The sequence below is a fragment of the Myotis nattereri genome, assembly GCF_964212035.1.
Source record: "Myotis nattereri genome assembly, chromosome: 2".
Classification (NCBI taxonomy): domain Eukaryota; kingdom Metazoa; phylum Chordata; class Mammalia; order Chiroptera; family Vespertilionidae; genus Myotis; species Myotis nattereri.
In genome coordinates this window covers 121,885,982-121,909,682 of record NC_138076.1, presented here as the reverse complement: position 1 = coordinate 121,909,682, position 23,701 = coordinate 121,885,982, and the positions used below count along the sequence as shown (strand labels likewise).

At 49.0% G+C, this 23,701-nt stretch overlaps 1 protein-coding gene across 1 annotated transcript in view; it reads left to right on the top strand.

Annotated features, from left to right (window-relative positions):
• IQSEC3 (IQ motif and Sec7 domain ArfGEF 3) overlaps nt 1-23,701 on the top strand; it is a 107,199-nt gene that overhangs the window by 42,576 nt on the left and 40,922 nt on the right. Inside the window, exon 3 of the mRNA XM_081083663.1 lies at nt 13,057-13,321. Within this exon, the coding sequence (XP_080939789.1) occupies nt 13,057-13,321 (265 nt within the window). The remainder of the gene's footprint in view (nt 1-13,056; nt 13,322-23,701) is intronic.

The following is a 23,701-nucleotide window of genomic DNA, read 5'->3' as shown; positions in this document are numbered from 1 at the left end:
CAAGGTATCTGGCATATAGTCAGCACGCAGTAAATGCTAGGTATTTTAAAGCTGGATTTTCAAGAGCAGAGAGGCGGTCAGTTAAGATCTAGGAGTCCCAGGAGAAGGGGTCTAGAAACTCAATTAAGAGAGAATGGCTTGAGTACTTCAGGGCGTGGGAACCTAGTGGCAGAGCCCCTGGTAGGGCAAGCAGCAGGGGATATACTACCTTGCAGTTGTTTGGAGTCATTGAGCCACGCCCTTCACGGAGAGGGTTCATTCCTTCTTTGGAGGGCGGGCAATGGGCATGGAGGAGGAGGAAGCAGTCTCAGATGTTTCTATTCCAACCCAGCCCAGGAAAAATAGCATGTTTGGCAGGAAAGAGCCCAATATCAGAGAGAGAAAGAGGCTCTCAGAACTGAGGGACTAATTGGGGGGAGAGACCAGAGAAGCTAATGGCCCAGATGAATGCCAATCAAGCAGGGCCACGGCTGGGAAAAGAGCTTTTCTAGATGTCAGGGCAGGAGAGGAAATGATTTCTCCCTGCACCAGGCCGCCACAGTGCAGGCTGGGATGAGATTAAGAGCATAGGCACTTTTATCAGGAAAATCTTCTTGCCAGTTTGACTGTGTTCTCCTAAGAGAAGGAAACTGTTTAACCCCTCAGGGAGAGGTTTATGGCCTGGCCCTGACGCCTGCCCTGCCTGTGGAGGGCTCCCCAAGCTGGGATTTCTGGGGCTTCTTCCCAAAGCCAGTGGGTCCTGCAGTGTCCCTTTCTCCTAAACACTTTTGAAATCCACAAACATGTGGGAAATAGTAGGGCCATTCTTGTACTGTGAGTAGTTTCTACTGCAGCAAGGAAGATGGAAGCTAGACATTAGGAAGGACTTCGAGTAGGAAAGGTGAAGATAAGGAAGGTGTTTCCCTGATAAGGGAAACAGATAGGAATCTTGCTACATAAGAACTTAATGAATGTCCAGAGCTATACCCTATGCTACAGGTAATTCTGCCATTTCTATCTCTGTGTCCTGTTTTGGCAAGTACACACCTGACCACCATAAGTGCTGGGGTCCAACCCCAGCAGGTCCAGGGGTCCCCAAAGGTGTGGATGGAGTCGGCGAAGAAGGAATGACACAGAGACAGCGTTCAGTTGATCAGCAGCCTAGCCAGGATCTCTAGCCAGGATCTCCAGCCAAGTTCTGGTCTGGATCTCCAGTGAAGTTCTGGTGTTTATTGTCTTGTTACATCCGTATTTATACCAGTTGATTTTAATCCTGTCAATTTCTATTGCAAAGGTTAGGGCATTTCTTATCTCCATTCCAGGGAGTAAAGATTATGTAGTTTAAGCGTGATTGTTTGTAGTTAAAGTGATTAACTACCCACCTGGCACTTAGTTAAGGAGTTTTATCCCCTCCCTAACTTCAGGGAAAAATCCCTACCTGGGGAAACAACCTTTCTCGGAGAGGTGACCTTGGTTAAAACACACAGCGCTAAGGGGAGCAAACATATTAAGAACAGTATGCTATATACGCCAGGTCCCTTGAAACATATGCTGTGCAGATGTTTCTTTCCTGCAGCGACTGTGTCAAGCAGCAAGGATGGACCGGCTTCCGGAAAATTCCCCCTTTTTTATTTTTATTTTTTTTTTATTTATTTATTTTTTAAATATATTTTATTGATTTTTTACAGAGAGGAAGGGAGAGAGATAGAGAGTTAGAAACATCGATGAAAGAGAAACATCGACCAGCTGCCTCCCGCACATCCCCCACCGGGGACATGCCCGCAACCCAGGCACATGCCCCTGACCGGAATCGAACCCGGGACCCCTCAGTCCGCAGGCCGACGCTCCATCCACTGAGCCAAACCGGTCTCGGCTATTTTTTAAATGATAGCTCATGCAAATCAGTGGCCACCTCTCAGATTGGGCCATTTAAGACTCGGAAGAAGACTGGCAAGCAATGACAGTGAGCATATCTATAAACATAGTGGATGGGCCATCAGAGACCCGTTCCCCTGGCACATAGTGAAATTGAGCCTGTGAGGAGCTGGAAGGACATCCTTCCCTGGAAATGGCTCAGGACCAAAGAAACATCTACTCTGGGGTGAGGTAGGGCTGATCTGGGTTGCACGAGGAGGAGGGTGAAATGAAGGGACTTTAGGTCTCATGCCCTGCCTCTGGGTTGGGCTGTATGCACACATGGTTTGTGTAGGTCAGCATCACAGGGTTCTATGACAGATTCAAGAAGGACAAGACCAGGTCTTTGTTCTCCAGGGAGCAATTGCCCATGAGCCAGGAGGTGGGGAAGCACAACTGGCCCAGATTAGGGTAGGAAACCTACCTTTACTGAGCATCAAATTGGTACCAGAGGCTTAATGGACATTATTTTGCTAACTCTCCCAGCAAAATCATGTGGCAAGCATCTTACCTTCACACATGAGGAAATAGGCTCAGAGAAGTTAAGGAACTAGCCCAAAGCCACACCGATAGGGAGTGGCCAGATTTTAACCACAGTGGGTCTGTCTGGTTCTCAGTCTCATCTCGTTACACTCTGCTGCCTCTCAGCCCTTACTGCCTTCTGGTGAGCTCCTCTTGGCATCATCTCTAGCTCAGAGCTTCAGTAATTACACAATAGAGAAAAGTCCAGTACTTCTCCATTTAAAGAATTCTATCACAAAACACCAAGAACATAAAAAAATGATAGTTCAAGTTAAAGGACTGTTTTTTATTCTGAAATTACATCCTTCCTACTTTTCATATTCTTTTATAATATATATAACATTACTAGAGGCCTGGTGCATGGATTTGTGCACCAGTGGGGTCCCTCAGCCTGACCTATGGGGATCAGGCTAAAACTGGCTCTCCGACATCCCCCCAGGGGTCCCGGATTGTGAGAGGGCACAGGCCAGGCTGAGGGACCCCACTGGTGCACAATCAATTGAGGCAGGGGAGGGACTGTGGAAGAGCTCCAGGGCATGTCCAGCCTGTCTCGCCCAGTCCTGATGAGCTGGACTCCAGCAGCAAGCTAACCTACCAGTTGGAGCATCTGCCCCCTGGTGGTCAGTGCACATCATAGTGACTGGTCGAACAGTCCACCGGTTGGAGGGATGATTAACCTATTAGGCTTTTATATATATAGATAGGAAAATTAAAGAGCACTTTTAACAATTTCTCATATTTAGCAAAATAGCATGTTGGAAATCCTAAAAAGAAAAAAGATAGTTACTACTTATATAGGGCTTACTGAGTGCTTGATATATATCACTACCTAATTCTTTCATAGAAAGGAAAATAAGGCACAAGGAGGTTAAGCAACATGCCCAAGGCCACACAGTAGGTGAAAGGGAGAGCCAGCATTCAGACCCAGGCAGCCCAGCCCCGAGCCCACACTTGGAGCTGCCATAGTACTGCCCCTGATCATGAGTTGGCCAACACTGCCTGAAGCTTCATGTGCTCCCTCCTTGCAGGGACCCCTGAGGCTCTCACACCCTGGACCCAGCTCCCAGATGCTAAACAGCTGATGTCTCTCTTTAGCACACCTCTCCCAGCCTCACCCGTGTGGCTCCCGACAGTCACCATAGTCCATTTGGAGATCATTACACACCCAGGCCACAAAGGGACAGTAGGGGGGTGGGTCCTTAAGGGACAAGTCCATTTTCTTTCCTGAAAGTCTTCCTTGCTGAAGTAATGGGCACACCCAGCTGCAGTCATACCCGGGCCATCTCTGCAGTCCTGCCACCACAAGGAGGGGCTTCCTGACCCCCTTAGGGTCTGCAAGACCAGGCGTGCTCCTGAGCCTCCCACCCAGCACACTGTGCACACGTGTGCTCCTGCCAAGCAGCCACCATGCTTACACAGAGACAGAAGGGACTCTGCCCCGAGGAGAAAGCTGGGAAATGATGAACATGGATGCAGGACAGGGATCCCTCTGAGGAGGGAGGAGGAACGCACGGGCATTAAGACTTCTGATGGGTGATTTCTTGAGCTGGGTGCAGGTGTATATTTTCCTTTATACTTCATGTATGTTCTTCATATTCACATTATAGACTAGTTCATAGTAAAAGAAAAAATGAAATGAAAACCAGAGTTCACTGGGCTGTAACTATTAGGTCAGTGGTTCTCAACCTTCCTAATGCCGCGACCCTTTAATACAGTTCCTCGTGTTGTGGTGACCCCCAACCATAAAATTATTTTCGTTGCTACTTCATAACTGTAATTTTGCTACTGTTATGAATCGTAATGTAAATATCTGATATGCAGGATATATTTTCATTGTTACAAATTGAACATAATTAAAGCATAGTGATTAATCACAAAAACAATATGTAATTATATATGTGTTTTCCGATGATTTTAGGCGACCCCTGTGAAAGGGTCATTCGACCCCCAAAGGGGTTGTGACCCACAGGTTGAGAACCGCTGTATTAGGTGCTGCCTGTACCAGTTGTTGCTGACTTAGGTCATGTGTCCCAGGAGAGTTTGAAGGGGGGCCGTTCTGGAGCTTCATCTCAAGGTTGGTGAGATGAGAACGTTGGGAGGAGGAAATATCCCATCTTAGGGGTAATCACATAGCACACATAAAAGTGCACCAGGTACACTCGGGTGCACACTGAGCCTGTCTGCCCGGGTGAGAGAAGCACGTATTTCTGAAACTGTTGTTTGTGTGTATGTGTGTGTGTGTGTGTGTGTGTGTGTAGGAGGCAGGGAACAGGGAGGATGTCCTTAGAGCTTGATTTTGCTATCAGTCCATGCCTATTTGTGAGAAAATAAAGCACTCAAAAATGTGAGGATTCCGGGGGCAATAAGATGGCATTAGTCAGCGTGACCAGCTGGGGAGCCTGTGAGGGCGCTGTCCTGAGGAAGCTTCTAGATAAGGCCTCTCTGGGGCGTGCCAGGTTCTGACATGCCCAGGGGCTAATGTTCCACTGTGGAGTGAGCTAAGCAGGGGTGCTTCCACATTGGATGTCTGGGCACAGGCTGCCCATCGGGAGTGAGCCCCTTGGTATTGTGGGCCTGGGTGTGGGGCAGGCACAAGCTCAGGGAAGTGCTAAGATCCCTTTGACAGAAAGCCCTATAGACAAACCAGACTGGCCAGCGCCTTCTGGAACAACCGTGAGACCAAAGGCGGGAGTCTCCAAGGAGCCGACAGGAGAGAGAATAACTTACTCTCTCAGGGCCCTTGGGAGGTGGGAGGGAGGCTCTTCTGTCAAAACCGATGAAGTCAGGGCAGCGTCTGCAAGTGGATGAGCCCAGAAAGCCACAGCTGCCCTCCTCCAGGGGTTTCTATTCTGAGACCTGGCTTTCAGCTCAAATAATGGAGGTCACGGAGCCAGGGCTGGAGGAGGTGCTGGTGTGGATTAAATGACGTAGGGAGGCAGGGGGAGGCTGGTGCTGTGTCCTTGGATGTGGAGGGCTGACTGGTGGGCGTAACAGGGAAGGTGTGTGTGGGCCCTGGGCCAGCGCAGAGGAAGGGGAGGAGGAAGAGGCTGGCCCTCCTTCCTTCCAGATGTCACAGCAACTTGCTCGAACTGCCCATTTCATGGTGAGGAAGGAGGTCCAGAGAGAAGACAGTACCTAAGGTTATGCGAATGCTGCGGAACGGAGGTGACTGGACCCCGACTCCCAGTGCTCCCTCCACCACCTTGAGCAGCATTTCCAGCCTGTGCTTTGAAGCAGCCCAGAGTGAATTTGTTTTTAACACTGGCCCTCGGTTCACCTCAACTCTCCCCAGTACCACCTGAACCTCGAAGGGTACCTAGCTTCCCTTGTTCCCTTATTCTGATCACTTTATTGATTCGGACAAGGGAGAGAAATCTCGAGATGTGAGGCATGTTACTAGCTTTTTGTCTGGAAAATGCCTCGTTTCTTCGTCCCGGGAGAGCTTTAAGAAGAGCTGGCCGAGTCTGGGATAATCTAGTGTGGGGGAATCTTCCAGCCTGAGGAGGCCTGTGGCCTTCAAAACACTGTAGCAAGTCTCTAGTAATTACTGTTCTAGCCACTGCGCCCATGGGAAAGCAGCCCACAGCCTGCCCACCACCGTCAGTACCAACAAGCCTCAGAGCTTGGCCTATACTCCTCCTCATTCCTTTTTCCACCTTTGTGCCCAGGGCCACCACCACCCAAGCCAGCCTCTGGTATGGAAGCCTGAGGCTGGGCACCCCCGCCCCTGACACTTTCTCTCCAAGCAGAGCCCAGACCAGCCGTGGGCAAACTACGGCCCATGGGCAGGATCCGGCCTGTTTGAAATGAGTAAAACTAAAAAAAAAAAGACCGTACCCTTTTATGTAATGATGCTTACTTTGAATTTATATTAGTTCACACAAACACTCCATCCATGCTTTTGTTCCGGCCCTCCGGTCCAGTTTAAGAACCCATTGTGGCCCTCGAGTCAAAAAGTTTGCCCACCCCTGGTCCAGACCCTCTCCTCGCCCTCACACAGCCCTTTAGTTCTGGCCCCTCCAGCTCCTCGCAGGCACTCAGCTTCCTGGCAGATGCCTTCCTTCTCCCTCATTCCTCTTACGGAAAGGCTCCATTTCCCCTGGTGGCCCACATGACAATCTAGGAAGTCATTTCCCTTCATCACTCTTTTGGAAGAGAGATATTTACATCCTCATGTTGCAAATGAGAGAACTGCAGAGCTGAAAAGGAAGGTATCTTGCACAAGGTCACCCAGTTAGTAAGTTGCAAAGCTAGGGGTCTCCTGCCACTCAAGTTTTCTTACTTGTGAACGAGGATTCTCTCAGGGTTGAGGACAGCAGTGACCTGTGTCTGAAAGCTCTGTGGTGTGTGGTACTAACATTTTCTTTGTATGGGCAGAGCTGCCTGCAGCCCTTGGCACTGTCCTCAGCATATGGAAGATCATCCATGATCATCTCTTCAGAATAGTGTTTTTAGCCTGGGTCCATGGAGTCTGTAAGGCCTCTGATCGTGGAGGCAAAATTTGGCATGCATGAAATAATGTGCACTTTTCTGGGAAGAGAGCCCAGAGTACTTATCAAAGGTATGTGAACCCAAAAATGTTCACAGATCTGGGGGTAGAGAGACCAGGGTAATCCTGGTGTTGAGGAAAAGGAAGGAAATGAAAAGCTGGGCATCCGTCACTGACTGGGTTCTTCAGGAAGCCGACTCTGAGCTCAGGGTGCCGAATGATTACTAGGGGATGCACTCGGGATCAACACCCATGGAAGGGCGGGGAGGAACACAGTGTGGGGCAAAGGGAGAACGCAAATGCAACGGAGGTGCAACAGAAGACGTGGCCAATCCTCCGCGAGCTCTGGAACAAGAACAACCTATCAACTTCACGTTGGGTTGAAATGGCTGAGCCTTTATATCACCACCTCAATTAGTCATTAAAGGCAGACAGCCCTGGACGTGACTTTGGGCCAAGTAGCTCTCTGCAGCTGAGACAGTCCTGAAGTAGCAGATGGGGCTGACTACTGAAGGCAGGCTCCAGCAGCACTCCCAAAGCCGAACAGGAAGTCATTTCTATTTGTTCATTTATTTTGTTCTTTTTTAATTTTATTTCATTTTATTTTTTTCATTTTTTTTTATTGCTAAAAGTATTACAAAGGGAATTACATATGTGTCCTTTTTTCCCCCCGCCCTTAACAATCCCCTGGCCGCCCCTACCCTTCAGTGTCTTATGTCCATTGGTTATGCTTATATGCATGCATACAAGTCCTTTGGTTGATCTCTTACCCCCCTCCCTCCTGCCCCCCAACCTATTTTGTTCTTTAGATTTCATTCTTTTTTTTTGTAGCTGAGTAAGGAAGTCATTCTTTGAAGGAGGGTCTGGGTGGTGCATCTGCTAACCCAGTAGCTCTGCCCTTGGGAAAGTAGTACAGATTAAATGATATTCATCCACCCACATAACCATCCATCCTTTCATTTGACATTTATTAAGCATGCTTCATCAGCCAGCTCACTGTGATAAGCACCTGTGAGAAAAAGATGTGTATGGCACAGTCTAGTAGAGGAGAAAGACAGGCACTTCATTGAAAAATTAGAGTGTGAAGTGGTTGTTGCTGGAATAGAGGCAAATGTCTAGAATTATTAGAACACACTAGAGGGTGGATGGATTCTTTCTGGGGGCAATGAATGAGTCAAAGTCAAAGAAAGGAGTAGGTGGTAGGGTAAGGGCATGAAGATGAGAAGGCATTTCAAGCAGAAGGAAGTCATGTGAGGGGCATGGTGGTCTGAGAGGGCTTGGCAGATTTGGGGAGTGTTTCAGTGTGGACAGAGTGGTTAGTCACTCAGTGGAGATAAGTCTGGAAAGGGAGGTTGTGATAAGATCATGAATGCTCTTGAGTGCCGCACAGGTGGACTTTATCCCAGCAGTACTGCACTGGAAAGTCTCAGATGGGTTTTGAACAGAGAATTGATATCAAAGCATCTGCATTGTAGGAAGTCAACTATGGTAGCAGACATGATAGATAGGCTGGAGTGGTCATCGGAGTCCCAGGGCAGTCGCATATGCGCCAGGACTAGCGTGCTCAGCAGGCACCCAGCATCCTTCTGAACACGAGCTGGCTTTCCACATGAGTGGCCCTCCTCCGGTTCAGCAACTCTTGTTTTCTCAATTTCTCAAAGACTTTCATTTCCCATACTCAGATCCGATGTTCTCATGCATAGAATAACCTCCATGGATGGCCTGGACTCCTGTATATGTATCAGCCTAATATCATGTGGGCACAACCAAAGCCTTCTAAGAACCTCTCACTTTGGTGCCACTCACATTCTACTTTCCCCTTCTCAAATGGGTGCCTTAACCCAGGGAAGACTCTTGTGACTAGCATCGCCCATATGTCAGCAGTGACCTTAAGTGTCCCCGGGCTAGTGGGCTGCCATTCAAAGATTCTGTTTCTGGAGATGGACATGGAGCCCAAGACAGCTATGATCACCAGGATCCCCCTCCAGCAGCTCAAGGGAGGGGCTGCAAGAAGCTATGCAGGTCACAGAGTAAATTCCAAATGATAATTGTCCAAGTGCCAGGCTGCCTGGAATCTGATCCACTGAGGTGGCAGCTTCATGATGTGAGATCAGCCCAGCAAACTCTGGAAGCTTAATGGATACACAGACTGGGTCTTGGGAGGAATGATGTTCCAGGAGCTGGAACAATGGGCTGCCAATTCCATAAGAGACTATGGATTGAAGGATAGTCCTTCCAGCTATGACAGCCTAAGATGAAGATTAAAACCTCTTTCCTTGGACTATTTTTATAGGTGGAGTGAAGAGAGGGAAATAGAGGCTGGGAACATTCTACTGATGCTCAGTCTTTAAATAGAGGTGCTGAACACTCAGGCCTCCACTGCTCTTTGATAAAGTGACCAAAGCACAAATCCACACAATAGGCACTGGACAAATGCCCCCCTAGGGATGCCCACACTGTGGTGGCTACAGTTAAAGGGATGACCTGTAGGTGGTGAATACAGACAGATTCCTCAGAGGCCATGGGGTTTCTATGGGTCCCATGACTTGGTGACATTCCAGAGCAAGGCCCTTCACTATGTTGTTGCTCCCATGGATGGAGAACAGAGGTGGGAGGAAGCCTCAAGGAAGCCAGCCCATCTTCAGTCTTCTCCCTGAACACCCTGGGAGTTAGTCTGGAGGGCTGGGAAAGGCCAGGAGGTGTGATAAAAAAACACACACAAATTCTGTTGTTTCTGTTTCATGAAGGTTGACAGGTAGACTAAATGTTGAGAACCCTTTCCACTTAGGAATTCTCATGCTATTTTTCTGGGATTCTTTTGAGATTCCATGCTGGAGGGTTCCAGCTCAGAATACAACTACCACTGCCATCACCGCTTAACAAGGACTACTGTGTGCCAGGCACTGTACTAGGTGCCTTGCAAACTATATTTATTTCTCACAGAAATCTTGCAAAAGAGATATTAGGATGCCCATTTTGTAGATGAGGAGGTTAGATAACTTGCTCAAGGTCATGTAGTAGGTAGCAGACCAGGGTTCTACCCCAGGTCTTCCTGAAATCAAAGCCAATGTTCTTTGCCTTCCATTATATAACCTTAAACTTTGCCATACACACTGATGACAGCAGTCCTGGGCTTCCATAGTCACCTTCTACCACACAAGTCTGTGGAGAAGTTTAAGGAAGGAGGGCAAGGACAGGGTCCTCTTTCTACACTCTTAGTCATATACCTGTGAGGAACACAGCCTCTTAGGTCCCTGTGCACATAGGTGGGAGTTGGTTCTACCAGTAGAAAGCCTGGAACTTTAGAATTGGTGGGCCTGGCTGGACAGGTCTCAGCACTGCAACCCAAGCTCCCAAAATGTCTGAGCTGGAAGGTCCTGAGAGAGGAGTAAACTGCCCTCATGTGACTGGTGAAGAAACTGACCCAGGAGGAGGACATGAATTACTCAAAGCCTCATAGCTATTTAGAAACATTGTGTGTACACGAGTTTGTGTGTATGTACACACAGACATGAGTGCACACATGCACACACACATGCATCTGTGCACATGTGTATGTGCTGGAGATGGCAGTGGGGGCAGCCTAACTCCTAGTCCCTGTGAATGAGTTCAGGTGAGAAGGCCTCAGAGCCCTTGTCTATATCCAGAGGGGTGGCCCACACAGAAGGCTATTTCAAAATTTTGTTTTGTTTTAACATAAGTCGTTTATTTGGGGCAAGGTAACTTTATAATGTGTCAATAGGACAGTTGGGAATGAGACACAGAAAAGAAGGAAACAAATTCATTCAATGATTAGATCATTGCTTTGGCCAACCAGAGCTCCATTGCACTGGGCACTTTGGGGAGATGGCATGGAATGCACCTCAGAGTTGTTTAGCCCAAGGGAGGAGGAAGCTGGTATATTTATCTACCAGCCTCTAGTGTTGCTGGTTGAGGCCTGCTATTGAGTGGCATCAACTCCGCAGAACCTCTTGCCAAGCACACTCTAGCAATCAGACAAAACAAAGGGCTAGTTTTAAAGATATCTGTAGCCCTGCATAGCCACCAGTCTCTAAAGCGTTGAAACCTTTTGGGGTGGAGAGACCTTGGCTGTCAGTTCCAAGGACAGACATGGGGGAGATGGATGTTGGTAGAGGAGATGGAGGAGACTGGATGTTGCCCTCCAGAATCTGGAGGCAGGCTGTGCTCACAGAGGGAAAGGGCTGTTTCCATGTGCCCCAAAGGAAGAACGGGCATATACTTTAAGCAAGAGTTGAAGTCAGAGCTTTAAAAGAACCTCCTGGTGATACTAATTAAAAAGAAAATCGTATCAGATATCTAGAGCTCATCCAACTGTGTAGCTTCATTGGTGGCCACACAAGAATTGACAGAGCAAAGGAATGCACAGTAGCAAAGAAGGGTACCTTAGGGAGTTTGAGGTTCCTGGTTCCAGGGAAAGTCAATGAGCTCTCCTTTATCTGGGGGATGCTGAGAGGACAGATGGAGGTTTAGTGAAGAGAGGCTTCTTCACTCTGCCCCTAGTTATTCTTAGCACCAGGAGTCTCCAACATTGGGTGGAGGCAACAGGAAGAGGTCTCCTCTCTGGTACGAGTTGGGGCATTTTAGATGGAGGCAAAGCCATGGAGGAAATAAGCAAGTCCTGATGTTGCCTAGCTCTCTAATTAGGCTCATGCCACCTCCTGGGCCCCTGCTCCTCATCTGTGAAAAAGGGAGACTGGAAGAGTGAACTAGATGACCTGAGGGTCCCATTCAGTCCTGGCCTTCTGTCACTGTCCACTCCAGAGGTCATCCTCTGGTCCTTGGATTCTCTTTAACTCTATAATCAGCAAATATTTATTGAGCACTCATCCTTTGCCCAGAACTAAGTGCGGGAAGAGAACCAGGTGGAATATAGGTCCCGGCCTCTGGGAGGGGACAGATGGGGAAAACAGGAGTTGACGTTTTTTTAAAACTTACTCTGCCAGGAACTGTGCTAAACACCTTTCATATACTGACTCCTTTACACTCACCCCCCCAAAACTCAGTAAGCTAGGTACTAGTATCTCCACTACACAGATAAGAAAAAGCAACTTGACCAAAGCCACACAGTGGAAGAGCTTGGATTTGAGCCCATACTGTGAGCCATGATACTTCTCCTCTGTGAAATAGACACTGACTCTCTAAGCACAGCTCCTAGTATTCCAGCAGATAGGACAGTGAAAGCTGGAGTCACCTGGGAAGGCTTCAGGCAGGAGGTGACTTAGCACTGGGCCTTGAGGGAAGTGAAGAACTTGGAGGCTGACTGGGGAAGGGAGAAACCTAACTGCATTAACACTCCAGGGCAGGCTGGGGTGTGGCTGTCCAGCTAGCAGGTGTCTTCTTATAGTGGGCAGGCAGGCAGCAGCTACAGCTCAACCTGTATGGTAGCTTCACGGGAGAAGAGGAGGGCCCAGAGAACAGATGCTTCCCAAACCCAGCAGGGCAAGAACCCTCCTCTTCATAGATACAGCCCAGAAAAGCTGGCACCCACCTGCCTTGGAGGGGCTTTTGCCCCAGCCAGGCCTGTAAACATGACTCCTTCCCCAGACTCGTTTTGGAAAAAAGAGGGAGTTGGTCTAGTGTGAGCCAGCCTTCTCCTCACTAGCTAAGCCAAGTATCTGATAACTATGATAGCTAACACTTACACAACAATTGCCATGAACCAAGCACTGTTTTAAGAATTTTAACTAACTTAAGCCTTCCAACATTCCTATGAGGTAGATACTATTATTATGCCCATTTTATAGATGGGGAAATAGGTACAGTGAGGTTAAGTAATCTGCTCAGAGACCCACTGGCTACTAAGAGGCAGAGCCCACATTTTAACCCAGACAATCTACTCTTTGCCACGCTGCACTACTGCTCCTAAGTAGAGGTTCATGAGCTCTGGCCATAGCTGCTTCTTTCCTCGATGTGGGATTCCCTCCTCAAGTTTAGGTCCTCCTCCTTGCCTGGGGCTATTCCATGCCAAGAGAGCCCCTCCCCAGAGGGGACTGCAGGAGACATCTCCACCAGCCCTCACCTCTAGAAAGGCCCATTGCTGCCAGACTCCCCAGGTTCTCCCCCCACCCCTGCACCCACATGCACCCTGTCCCACTCTCCGCCAACCGAGCACCGTTGCCTTTTGTTCACAGTGACGGCTCCTGTGCCCAGGCCAGTGGGGGCATGGAGGACTCCATGGTGGCAGCCGGCAGACCCAGTGCCCATGCCCCGAAGGCTCAAGCCCAGGAGCTGCAGGAGGAGGAGGAGAGGCCAGGGGCGGGGGGTGCCTCCCCAAGGGCTGGCCCCCACCGCGGGGCCTCCCCTGGCCGGCAGCAGCCTGCCCTGGCGACAGCACTCTGCTCCCACGCCCCTGCTGCCTCCGATTACGAACTCTCCCTTGACCTAAAGAATAAACAGGTACCCAGGGCCTCTAGGGGGGTGGGAAGGGTGGTGAAGGGGCCCTGCCTTTGGGAGCTGTCCAGGGTACCAGGGATCTCCCCATCTGGGCCCACCTTTGCTGCAACTGCATCTTTTTTGCCACGAGTTCTCTCAAAAAGAGCTAAGTAATCTGCCCTTCCCCGCAGCCCAGTCTCCAATGCAACCAGCCTCCACATGGTAGGGTCACACCCTTGCAATGCCAGGCCCTTAAGCAGTGTGTCCAGGGCTCTGCTCCTCTCACCATATGGAGGAAGCCTAAACTGCCCCACACAGCATTAGGCAAGTGGCCTATTGTTCTCTGGGGAAATCCCACCTCCACTCACTACTTAGAAGAGATAGCCTAGCTTATATGCCCACTCAAGGGGCAATCCCATGCCTAGGCACACACAGGCTCAAAAGAAGTTCAAAGACAGTGGTCTCCTGGTAGAGTGAGGATTCCCAAGGTAAACCCAGGTTGGGGGAAGTCCACAGCTTCCCTGCTGAAGAACAAGTCCCTTTGAGGGGTTCTAGGCCTTATCTTCTGTTCTGTGAAGCAGGAGGAGAAAGTCATCAGTTATGGGGTCCCAGCTGAACCCCTAAATGATAATGCCACAGTTTTTCTTGGTGGACAATTAAGAGACCTGAAGGGAGATCTATAAGTATGTGTGTATGTATGCATGTGTGTGTGTGTATGTGTGTGTGTCCATTTGCACACGTGTATGAATGTGCTTAGAGAAAGACATTATGACTTGATGTTGCTATGCCTTGTTCTTGCTCTAGTAATGCTGTGACTTCAGGAATGCCAGTTAAGCACTCTGGGTATTGGTTTCTCATCAGCAAAATTGGGAATGAGATCTTGAATCATCTCCAAGGTTCCTTTTGCTCTGAAATGAGTAGGTCCTAAAGAACCAATCTTTAATACAGTGGACAAGGTGAGTCTCAGGAAAGGAAGCTAATAGAAAGGTCAATAAAACTGAATCAAGCGAGACCAACCTATGTCTTTCTTTAGGCATCAATGCAAAGCTATTGTCCTGGACCGGGGCCAGCTGCAGTTCGGTGCACCTGGCTCTCAAATGGTATTTGATAAAATCTCTTATTATAGCTATGCAGACATGATAGAAAGTAGATTAGATCACAATATAATCAGGTGGGTTGTTCTCAAACAGAATTCTCAAAACCGTTTATTTTCCATCAGTGCCATTTCCAAGGTGAGTGGGGCACTATCCTTGGTCCTGTCTGGTTCAATCATTGTAACGAGGCAGAACTTTCTGATGACACAGCTAATAGGGGACAGCTAATACCTTGATGATAGAATCCAGGATAGAAAGATGGTTTATGTGAAATAAGACAAATTAAATAGAAAAAAATCGAAAGTTCTGCTCTTCGCTTTGAAAAGCCCACAGCACTAGTATAAGATGGGCAGATTTGGTCCTGGAGAAAGGCCTTAGGGCTTCAGTTCACTGAAAGCTTAAGATGAGTCAACAGACGGTGAAGCAGCTGCCAAAGAAGTGAGCACAGCAGCCTTCACAGGAGGGTAGGCAAGGCCCCAGAATAGGGAGCAGGCGCGGAGCCCCACAGTGGCTACTGCTTGGGCCTGTCTGGAGCCCGTGCTTGGCTCTGGGGCTTCATTTAATGGGGAAATGAGAATTCTGTAGGATTCTCCAGGATTGGCTGGAGACATATGGTGAAACTGTCTGTAGACATGAAGACAAGCTTTAAGTATGGAAGAGCTGGCATGTGGTAAAGGGATTAAATGTATTTTCTGTCATTCTAGGCAAAACTAGTGGTACTACTGTATGAAAGCTATAGGAGAGGAAGATTTTAGCTTGATTAACAACTAGAGCTGTTACAAACTCAGAATGTCTTGCTTGTGAGGTAGTGAGTCTGTGCAGTGGCTGGAGCACAGCCCATCTGAACACCACAGGGTGATGGGAGTGGCCAGTTGGCCCGGATGAGGAAGTCCTCTCAATTCCCCGTGACTCTGCTCCTTGGGCACAGAGACCATCTCTTATTCATCTTTTTACCCTCCCCCTAGCATCTAGCAGTGTGTCTTGGACATAGTAAGGGCCCACTGAGTGAATATTTTTTAATAACTATGATGGGCAAAGCAACAAGGAAGGAGGGTACGAAAAGAAAAGAAACATGGTCTCTCCACAAAGAGATTACAGTTCAACTTAAGGAGTGTCCAGTTAATAACAGCACAGAAAACTCATGCTTCAGCTTGGGCAGGAGAATTCCTTTAATGCTGATGACGAGGTGGGAGACAGAGTGCACAGGTTCTGATTAGTACCATGGACACATTTTTTAAAATATATTTTTATTGATTTCAGAGAGGAAGGGAGAGGGAGAGATAGAAATATCAATGATGAGAGAGAATCATTGATTGGCTGCTTCCTGCACGCCCCCAACTGGGGATTGAGCCTGCAACCTGGGCATGTGCCCTTGACCAGAATCAAACCTGGGACCCTTTAGTCCACAGTTCGATGCTTTGTCCACTGAGCAAAACCAGCTAGGGCCCATGGACACATTTTATAGGACATGACATAATTCTAATAGATGGGCTTGCACATCAGGCCAGCAGGAGTGGGGCAGGAAAGATGAGGGTTAGTAGAGGTGACAGGATCCTCATGCGAGGTGGACCCAGCCCTGGGAAGGAGCTCACCTCCCTGGCTCAGGTGTCTCTCTGGGCCAAGCTTATCTGGAGGTAGGAGAAAGGAGCGAAAGGGATTGACAGGCTAGAGCAAAGTGATTAAAAACATGGCACACATTTACTACAGACTGAGCTTGGCTCCTCTCTCTTCTGCAAATGAACTATGTGACCTTGGAAACGTTCATTAACTTCTCTGGCCTCATTGCCTCACATCTCTTTGGGGCTTTGTACATGCTGTTCCCTTTGCCTCCACTGCTGATGCTCCTACTCCCTCCACACTTCTGCACTGGGCCTCCATCACTCCTCCTCTTGCTTTGGGACTCACTTTCCGTGCTCCTTCTTCCCCTGGCAGCTCTCCCTGCCCTCCCGACACTGCACTGGATGCCCCTTCTCAGCGCTCCCATAGCCAGGGGTTCCCTGTCATAGCTGTTCCACCCTATATCATCGTTTCCTGTTTACTTGACTCCCTCTCAGAAACAGGGCACCTGACTTATATCCCCAGTGCTGGACATGGTGCCCGGATGAAGAAGATGCTGGAACGATGAAAAGGGGAAAATGATAACTCAGTGACCTGAAGGGGGATGGGGATGGGCACGAAGCCTTCAGCCAGGACCTGACTCTATTTTTCTTTGAGATCTTGGTTTTAGTATTCTGATCCCATGATTTGCACCAGTCACACAAATCCTATAGTTCTTGGGCTGGAAGGAATCTTGGACAAGCATCATTCCCCCAGGCCCCAAACCTGCCAGCCCTACTCCATCAGCCAGTCTAGAATCCCAGTCACTTTCTGTGGCTCCTCTCTCTCCCCTGGATCTGCTTCAACCCCACACCCCACTGATGCTACCTCTCAACTATTTTCCAAATCCCACCCTCTCCTGCCACCTCCTGCCTCTACTCTAGGCCAGCCCACTACCATCTCTGGCCTGCACCCCTGGACAAACCCCCACAGAGCTCCCTGAAGGCTGTGCCTCTCCCAACCTATCTCCACACTGCAGCTGAGTCCTCCTTATAAAGATCATTGTACTCCCCCCATGGTACTTCCATGACCCCTCATACATGTAGGACAAACTCTTCTCCAGGCTCTTCTATCACTCCATGTCCTGGCCCACTCAGGGTTCCAGCCATTCCTATGTACCTTTCTCTGTCTCCATGCCATCCTTTGCCGTTGGGCCTTCACATATTTTGTTTGCTGGGAATACTCCCCACCTGTCCCCCAATCACCCTCACCTGGTGATCTCTCCTCACACTTCAGGTCTCAGCCCTGCTCTCTGATCTTGGCTGTATGCTTTCACTGGGTGCTCCACTGCTGGTGCTGCACTGTCTGGTGGCTCTCCCACTCTAAGGCAAGGACTATGTCATCCTCAGGGTTATCAAGGAGTTCAGCAGCTTGTGCACTGAACACCTCCAGGGGTGCTATTCACTTCATAGTCTGTGTGAGGAGCAAACACTCCCTAGAGCTGGGCACTAGGTGCTGCCCTGCTCTTTCCCACCATTGTTTTCCTACACCCAGCACAGTCTCTGGTGCCTAGGAAATGCTCAGTATTGAAGGAATACGTGAATGAGGCCTGCCCCAGGCTTCCCTACTCTCCCCGCCTCCCAGTACCTTCCCCATAGTCACAGGCCCTCCTGTAAGCTTCTCTCGTCCTCTGCTCCCTCTCCCCTCGCTCACTTCCCTCTCAATGAACCTTGGAACTACGACCTTGAGGGACATGCAGGTCGCTTTGGGGGGCCTTTTAGGAAAGTGGCTGTGGTGATTTCCAAATTCACTGAGGCTCTCTAGAGAGTTGCATCCTGTTCCTGCCACTGTTGGAGCCCATCTCGGATGTCCGTATTACATAGCTCTCTGTGCTGTCCAACCAGGGCCATGGCGCTGTAGTCAGCGGCATCCAGGTCCTGTTCCCCAAATTAGGGTCCTGGATGGAAGCCATGTCTCTTCTGGAAAGCAGCCCCTTCCCCAGTGGGTCCCCTATACCCAAGGCTCAGGGTCTGGCCTCACTATGGGATAACTCTCAAGGGGAGAAGTGCTGGCTTCCAGTTCTCTGGGCTTCAGTTTCCTCATTTCATCTTAATAACTATGATGTGAAAGGAGGGGTTTACCAGATGTATCTGAGGACCTGCCCACTCTGAAGGTGAGAGCTCTACCATGGGAATGAGGAGGGAACCCAGGGGACCAGCTGATGGCGAGGCACATCAGGGTTTCCTCCGCTCAATTGCATTCAGTGCAGCTGCTCTGTTCAGGGCCTGTGAGAGGCCTGGGGACACCACGATGCAAAAGACACAGTCCCTGTGCTCAGGGAGCCCACAACCTAGTGGTGGGCACTGACATGTAACCAGGACTAGCTGGCATGAAGGGCACTATGTGTTGGGCATAGTACTAGGCATTTCCCATGCAATATGTCCTCAGCTCTGCACCATATCCCAGTGAGTGAGGTACTATTACTTTCCCCATCTAAGAAGGAGAAGACTAAGGCTTAATGATAGAAAGTAACTTGCCCGAGGATACATCCCAGGTATGGGTCATCCCTCGTGCAGCCACGACTTGAACTTCACAATCTAGGAATTTAACCCAGCACCTGCCACTATTTCCTGTTACAGTGAAGGATAGTTCCATGGAAGTGGCACCCAGTGCACTGTGGGAGCACTGAAGAGGACAGCAGCCCAGCTGGGGTTCAAAGCAGCTCACCTGAGGGCGTCTGTGACCTAGAAGTAGCTGAGCTGCAGCGCCCACTACCCCTACCGGATTGTAATCAGGGAGGGTCCGCAAGGGTGGCCCTGCTGGTGGACAGGTCTCAGTGCCCTGCCATGTTGAGCATTTCTGTATTTTGGACAGTGGGCACACAGAGAAGACACAGGGGCCACATCCTTCCCAGTTAGGCCGACCTCTCCTGGGCTGCCCCGAGCATTTCCTAGGTTCCTCTGCCCTCCCCCGACTCTGCTCCTCAGCCTCAGTAAGGTTTGCGTTGCCAAGTCCTGCAGGCTTTTTCCATGTAATGTCTCAATGTTCTCAACTGAGAAATCTTGGATCAGAGGAAATCCTTGCTCACATCAGAAGAAAGCACCCCCATCCCCATCCCCACCTCCCTCCCCCATGTTCCTCAGCACGGTGGCTCTCTAGCTAGCTGCTTCCTTCCCCACCCTGACTTGGCGGCCATCTCTCAGTAACAACCTGAAAAGAAGAAGCATGTTCTAATTAACACTGAGAGGCTCATTAGAGACTAAGCCCAGAGCCCCCTCCATTGCTTCTTCTGGCAGAGGCAGAGAGATTGCTCTCTTGGGATGAAGGAAGGCCACAATTACCCATGATTCAAGGGGTTTAGAGAGAAGTGAGCAGAGCTGCTCCTTGGCCCAGAGGCCCCTCCCTCCCACATCTATCGCTCAACTCTCTGGCCTGGCCCTGCTTAAGAATAGGGTTAGGGTGGGTGGCACTGACCTAAGGCACTGTCAAGACCCCAATCCTTATGAACTGCAGGGGCGGTGTGTAGCATTTGACTCCAAGCCCAGTCCCGGAAGAGAGCCTGGATTTTTATTTCCCCTGGAACATAAGAGAGAGTTCAGTTTAGTTCATGTCTGCAAACATTTATGAAGTCCCAACCATGGCCCTGGCTCAGCGCTGGGCACCAGGGATGCAGAGACTGTAGGTCCAGTCTGTAGGTGCAGAGAGAGCATTGAGGGTGCGGGAAGGAAGTAGTGGGGAGACATGCAGGCTGGGGGGTACAGCAGGCACAAAGCTGGAATAAATGGGAGATGGTTGCATTCAATACATTGAAACAAATGGAGAAGAGCCAACAACTGAATTTAAACATGACAGTGAGCAGTTGTTCCATGCCAGGCTCTGTGCCGGGTGCAATACATGGGTCAGAGGATGAGTAAGACATATCTGAGACCTCGAATAACATATGCTCTGTTGGAGTTTGGGGGAGAGAAGGAGGGATTAGACAAATATCACAAAGATTAATGGAAAAAAAACATTCTCCATGGGACCCAAGGCAGGGAGACCTGGTCTATTGGGGGACTGAAAAGGCTTTGTGGATGAGGCACACTGGAGATAGGTATTAAAGAAAGGAGCCAAGTTTTACCTGGAGGGGAGGGGACAAGAGTAGGATTTGAGGGTGGGGAGAACATTGCTGAGCAAATGCTCAGAGCGAGAGAGCTGAGCAGAGGGGAATTGCTGTGTACATGGACTCCGTGTAGTAGACTTTCGGAGGTAGGCTGGGCCAGATTGTCAGGGGGAAGCATTTATACTTCTTTTGGGCACTGGTCTCAAGCAACAGAAAGCCTGTGTTTATACCTGCTTTTTGAGAGCAGTGATCGGGACAATCGGGTGTAAGGTAGATAGTGGGGATGAGGAGGAAGCAGGGAGGCAGTGAGGAGACTGCTGGAGTGGTCCAGGTGGGGAGTCAAAGAAAGCCCACATCACACCAGTCTGGTGGAAAGGTCAAGGTGATTGCAAAAGATATTGGGAGGGGGCGTGGCTATAGAACTTTGAGGCTGATATATGTAGATGATGGGGCAAAGGAGGACCCAAGGACAAATGAAAGGTTTCCCAACTGGATGGTATATAGCCAAGGTGCTATTAGGCAAATAAGGAAGTCATTGAAAGCTGGTTTGGGCAAAGACAATGGCTTTGAATAGCTGGATAGGGGACCCATGGGCTGTTGGAAATGCAGGATGAAGGCTAAGAACAGAGATTTGAGAGTCATTCATAATCATCATTGTCATCATCAGATAGCTACCACTTACGGATCACCTATTATGTGCCATGTGCTATGTGAAATAACTTAAGCCTCACAACAAGCAACAGAGTCAGCAGGATCAGCCTTATTTAACAGATAAGAAAACTGAGAGACAGAAACATGTCCAAAGTCAACTAGCAGGGAAGAGTTAGATCTAGGACTGAGTATATCCCCTACGGCTTTCTCATCAATCCATTAAAGTAGAGTGAAGTTATGGTAGTGTGGACGAGGTTCTCAGGCAAGAGGTAAGAACAGCCTGCAGAACATCTTAGAGTTGCCACAAAGGCTCTGCCAGAGATAGTTTCCCTCTTAATTACTTGTTAATTATCAACTACCAGGAGCTTCTCTAATGACTTCCAACACAGAAACATAGAAATCATGGAAAATGTCCAGAAGTGCATAGAAAAATAATTAAAATGTGTCTGGAGAATAGAAGACGGCACATATGTGACTTGTAACTAACATGCTTAGGGATTTAGTGGTCAAAATGTAAGATTAAGGAGCTCTATAGAGACAGGAGAGCTGAAGATAGAGTTTCAGGGTGATAAAAATATCAAGAGCTGCAGAAAAGAGGGAGGAGGAAGATTGAGGATGGGCCATTAGATTTAGTCACTGAAGATCATTTTAGAAGACTGGTGGGGGCAGGAGGCAGCCTGCAAGGAGCCAGGGCATACAGGGTTGGATCAGCAATTTGGCATCTGCTCACAGAGTGAGGCAGAGGGTGTAGACTGGTTCTCTAAGAGGTTTGGTGGAAATAAAAAGAGATTGAGCTAGTGCCCCAGAGCAGGGGAGCCAAGCAGAATTGTATTTTAGCCTGGGGAGATCTGGGAGTCTGTAGGCTGGTGGAAAGGGGCAATGGAAGGGTAAAGGTGGGAAATACAAGTAAAAGAGAGCCTAGAGGATGAAGTAAATGCACAAAGGAGGTAAGAGAGGGTGAGATAATCAGTTCTAGGAGAGGAAAGTTGCAGGGCAGATTAGGAGGGTTTTGGAGAGTCACAAAGATAACTTTGGAATTAATTCTTTAATTTATTCAATAAATATTGATTGAAGTCCTACTATGGATTGGGCATTCTCCAAGCATTGGGGATAGAGCAGTGAACATGGCAGGCAAAGTTTCTGCCTTCATGAGGCTTATAATCTAGTGGAGGACTTGATGGAACAGATTCAAGAATTTAAAATCAGGTTTTCTTCTCTACTTTGATGAAGCATGGACAGTGGCTGGTAGAAGTCTCCTAGGGTCATCCCAGCCAGCCTCCTGCCTCCTTGATACCATGCAAGGAGGATGGGACACCTTCACTGTTTTGGAAGCATTTCAGGCAATGGGATTTCATACTTTCCCTCTATTGTCAATAGCATCTCATAACCTGAAATGAATGCTCTTGGGTGTGGGGTTTCCCTAATGAATAGACCAGGTAGAAAAGAGGTATAATTTCCACCTGGTGTCAGTTTCTCTTGGGGTGCTTGGGGAGGGGTAAGAGGGAGACAGAAATTGAGAGAAGGGGGCAGGTAAGTGGTCAGTTCCCCTCACTCTATACTTCTCCTCGGAGGACTTTCCTGCCCAAGCCAAGGCCAATCTACATTCCAGGCCTCAGGAAACTTGCCAGAGTTCTGCAGGGAGAACAGCTGAGCTACAGTACTCTTTCCTTTCTGGCACGATTTCTGCAAAAGCAGGAACTGAATGCCTGGAAGGCAGGTGTGTCTCTGGAGCTCCTGGGTACATGAGGTCATGCTCAGATCAAGACCCAGTAAGCAACTGTCCAATTGGTATGGTGGCAGAATTCTAAGAGGGTCCCCAGACTCCTGCCCCCTTGTGTACACATCCTGCACAACACCCACCACCAGTGTGGGTGGGACTAGAGAATGGAGAGAGAGATCACTCCTATCATTAGGTTACCCATCTGCTGACGCTGAGTTCATCAAAAGGTTGGTCATCCTGGATGGCTTGACCTGATCAGTTGAACCCCTTAAAACAAGGTGAAGCATCAGTGAGACTCTCTCCTATTGGCCTTGACAGGGCAAACAACCCTGCTGTGAAGAGGGCCCTGTGGCTGAGAACAGCAGGCAGCCTCTAGTAACGGGGGCCTCAATCTTAAAATCTCAAGGAGCTGAATTCTTTCAACACAGTGAGCTTGGAAGAGGACTCTGAGCTACATGAGATTGACACTTTGGCTTCAGCCTGGTGAGATCCCATGGCCAGAACCCAGCTGAGCTGTGTCCAGACTACTGACATGCAGAACTGTGAGAAAATAAATGGGTGCTGTAAGCTGCTAAATTAGTGGTAACTTGCTACGTAGCAATAGATAACTAATACACTTAGTATGGTTTTTAAAAGAGCATATTGGAGGCCCCTACAATATGAAGATCATGAGGACTGGGAGAGCTTTCTGCCTTCTGTTTAAGCTCTTGTACATTATAAAATGCAAATACTTCTGGGAGGAGTCATATAGGAAGCCTTTGGGCCATCCAAACCTTAATATGAAGTTTTCCAACTATCTTCAGAGAAGAGGGTTGGATGTGGGAGAGAGACAGGAAAGGGCACTGCCGCTAGGTTTGAGGATAGGTAAGGGCACTGGGTGGTGGGACTAGGAGAGAATCTTGAAGATAGGACTGAGGGCATTCATTTTAGCTGGGACTGTTCCAGAGGACTGGGATTATATCTGTGAGGTCTCCTAGGGCAGGAAGGTGCCTCCACTGGTCCAGCTGTGGAGTACCCACAGGGTGGGAACAGAGAGGACTGCTGGGATTATGGGGAGGCAATCACGCCAGCTGCAGTCCCTGGCCGGTTGAGTGGAGCAGGAAGTGAGTAGAATGATTCTTCCTATTGAGGAATGAAATTTGGCCTACCTGTACCCCTCCCACCCCTGGTCCTGGGGGAACATGGGAGGGATAATGCTGTTCTTGCCGTAAGTTGTTTATCTCAGCCCACTTATCCCGATTCTTAATTCAGGAGTGACACTTCATGTATGTGGAGTGCATGGTTGTGACTAGGACATAATT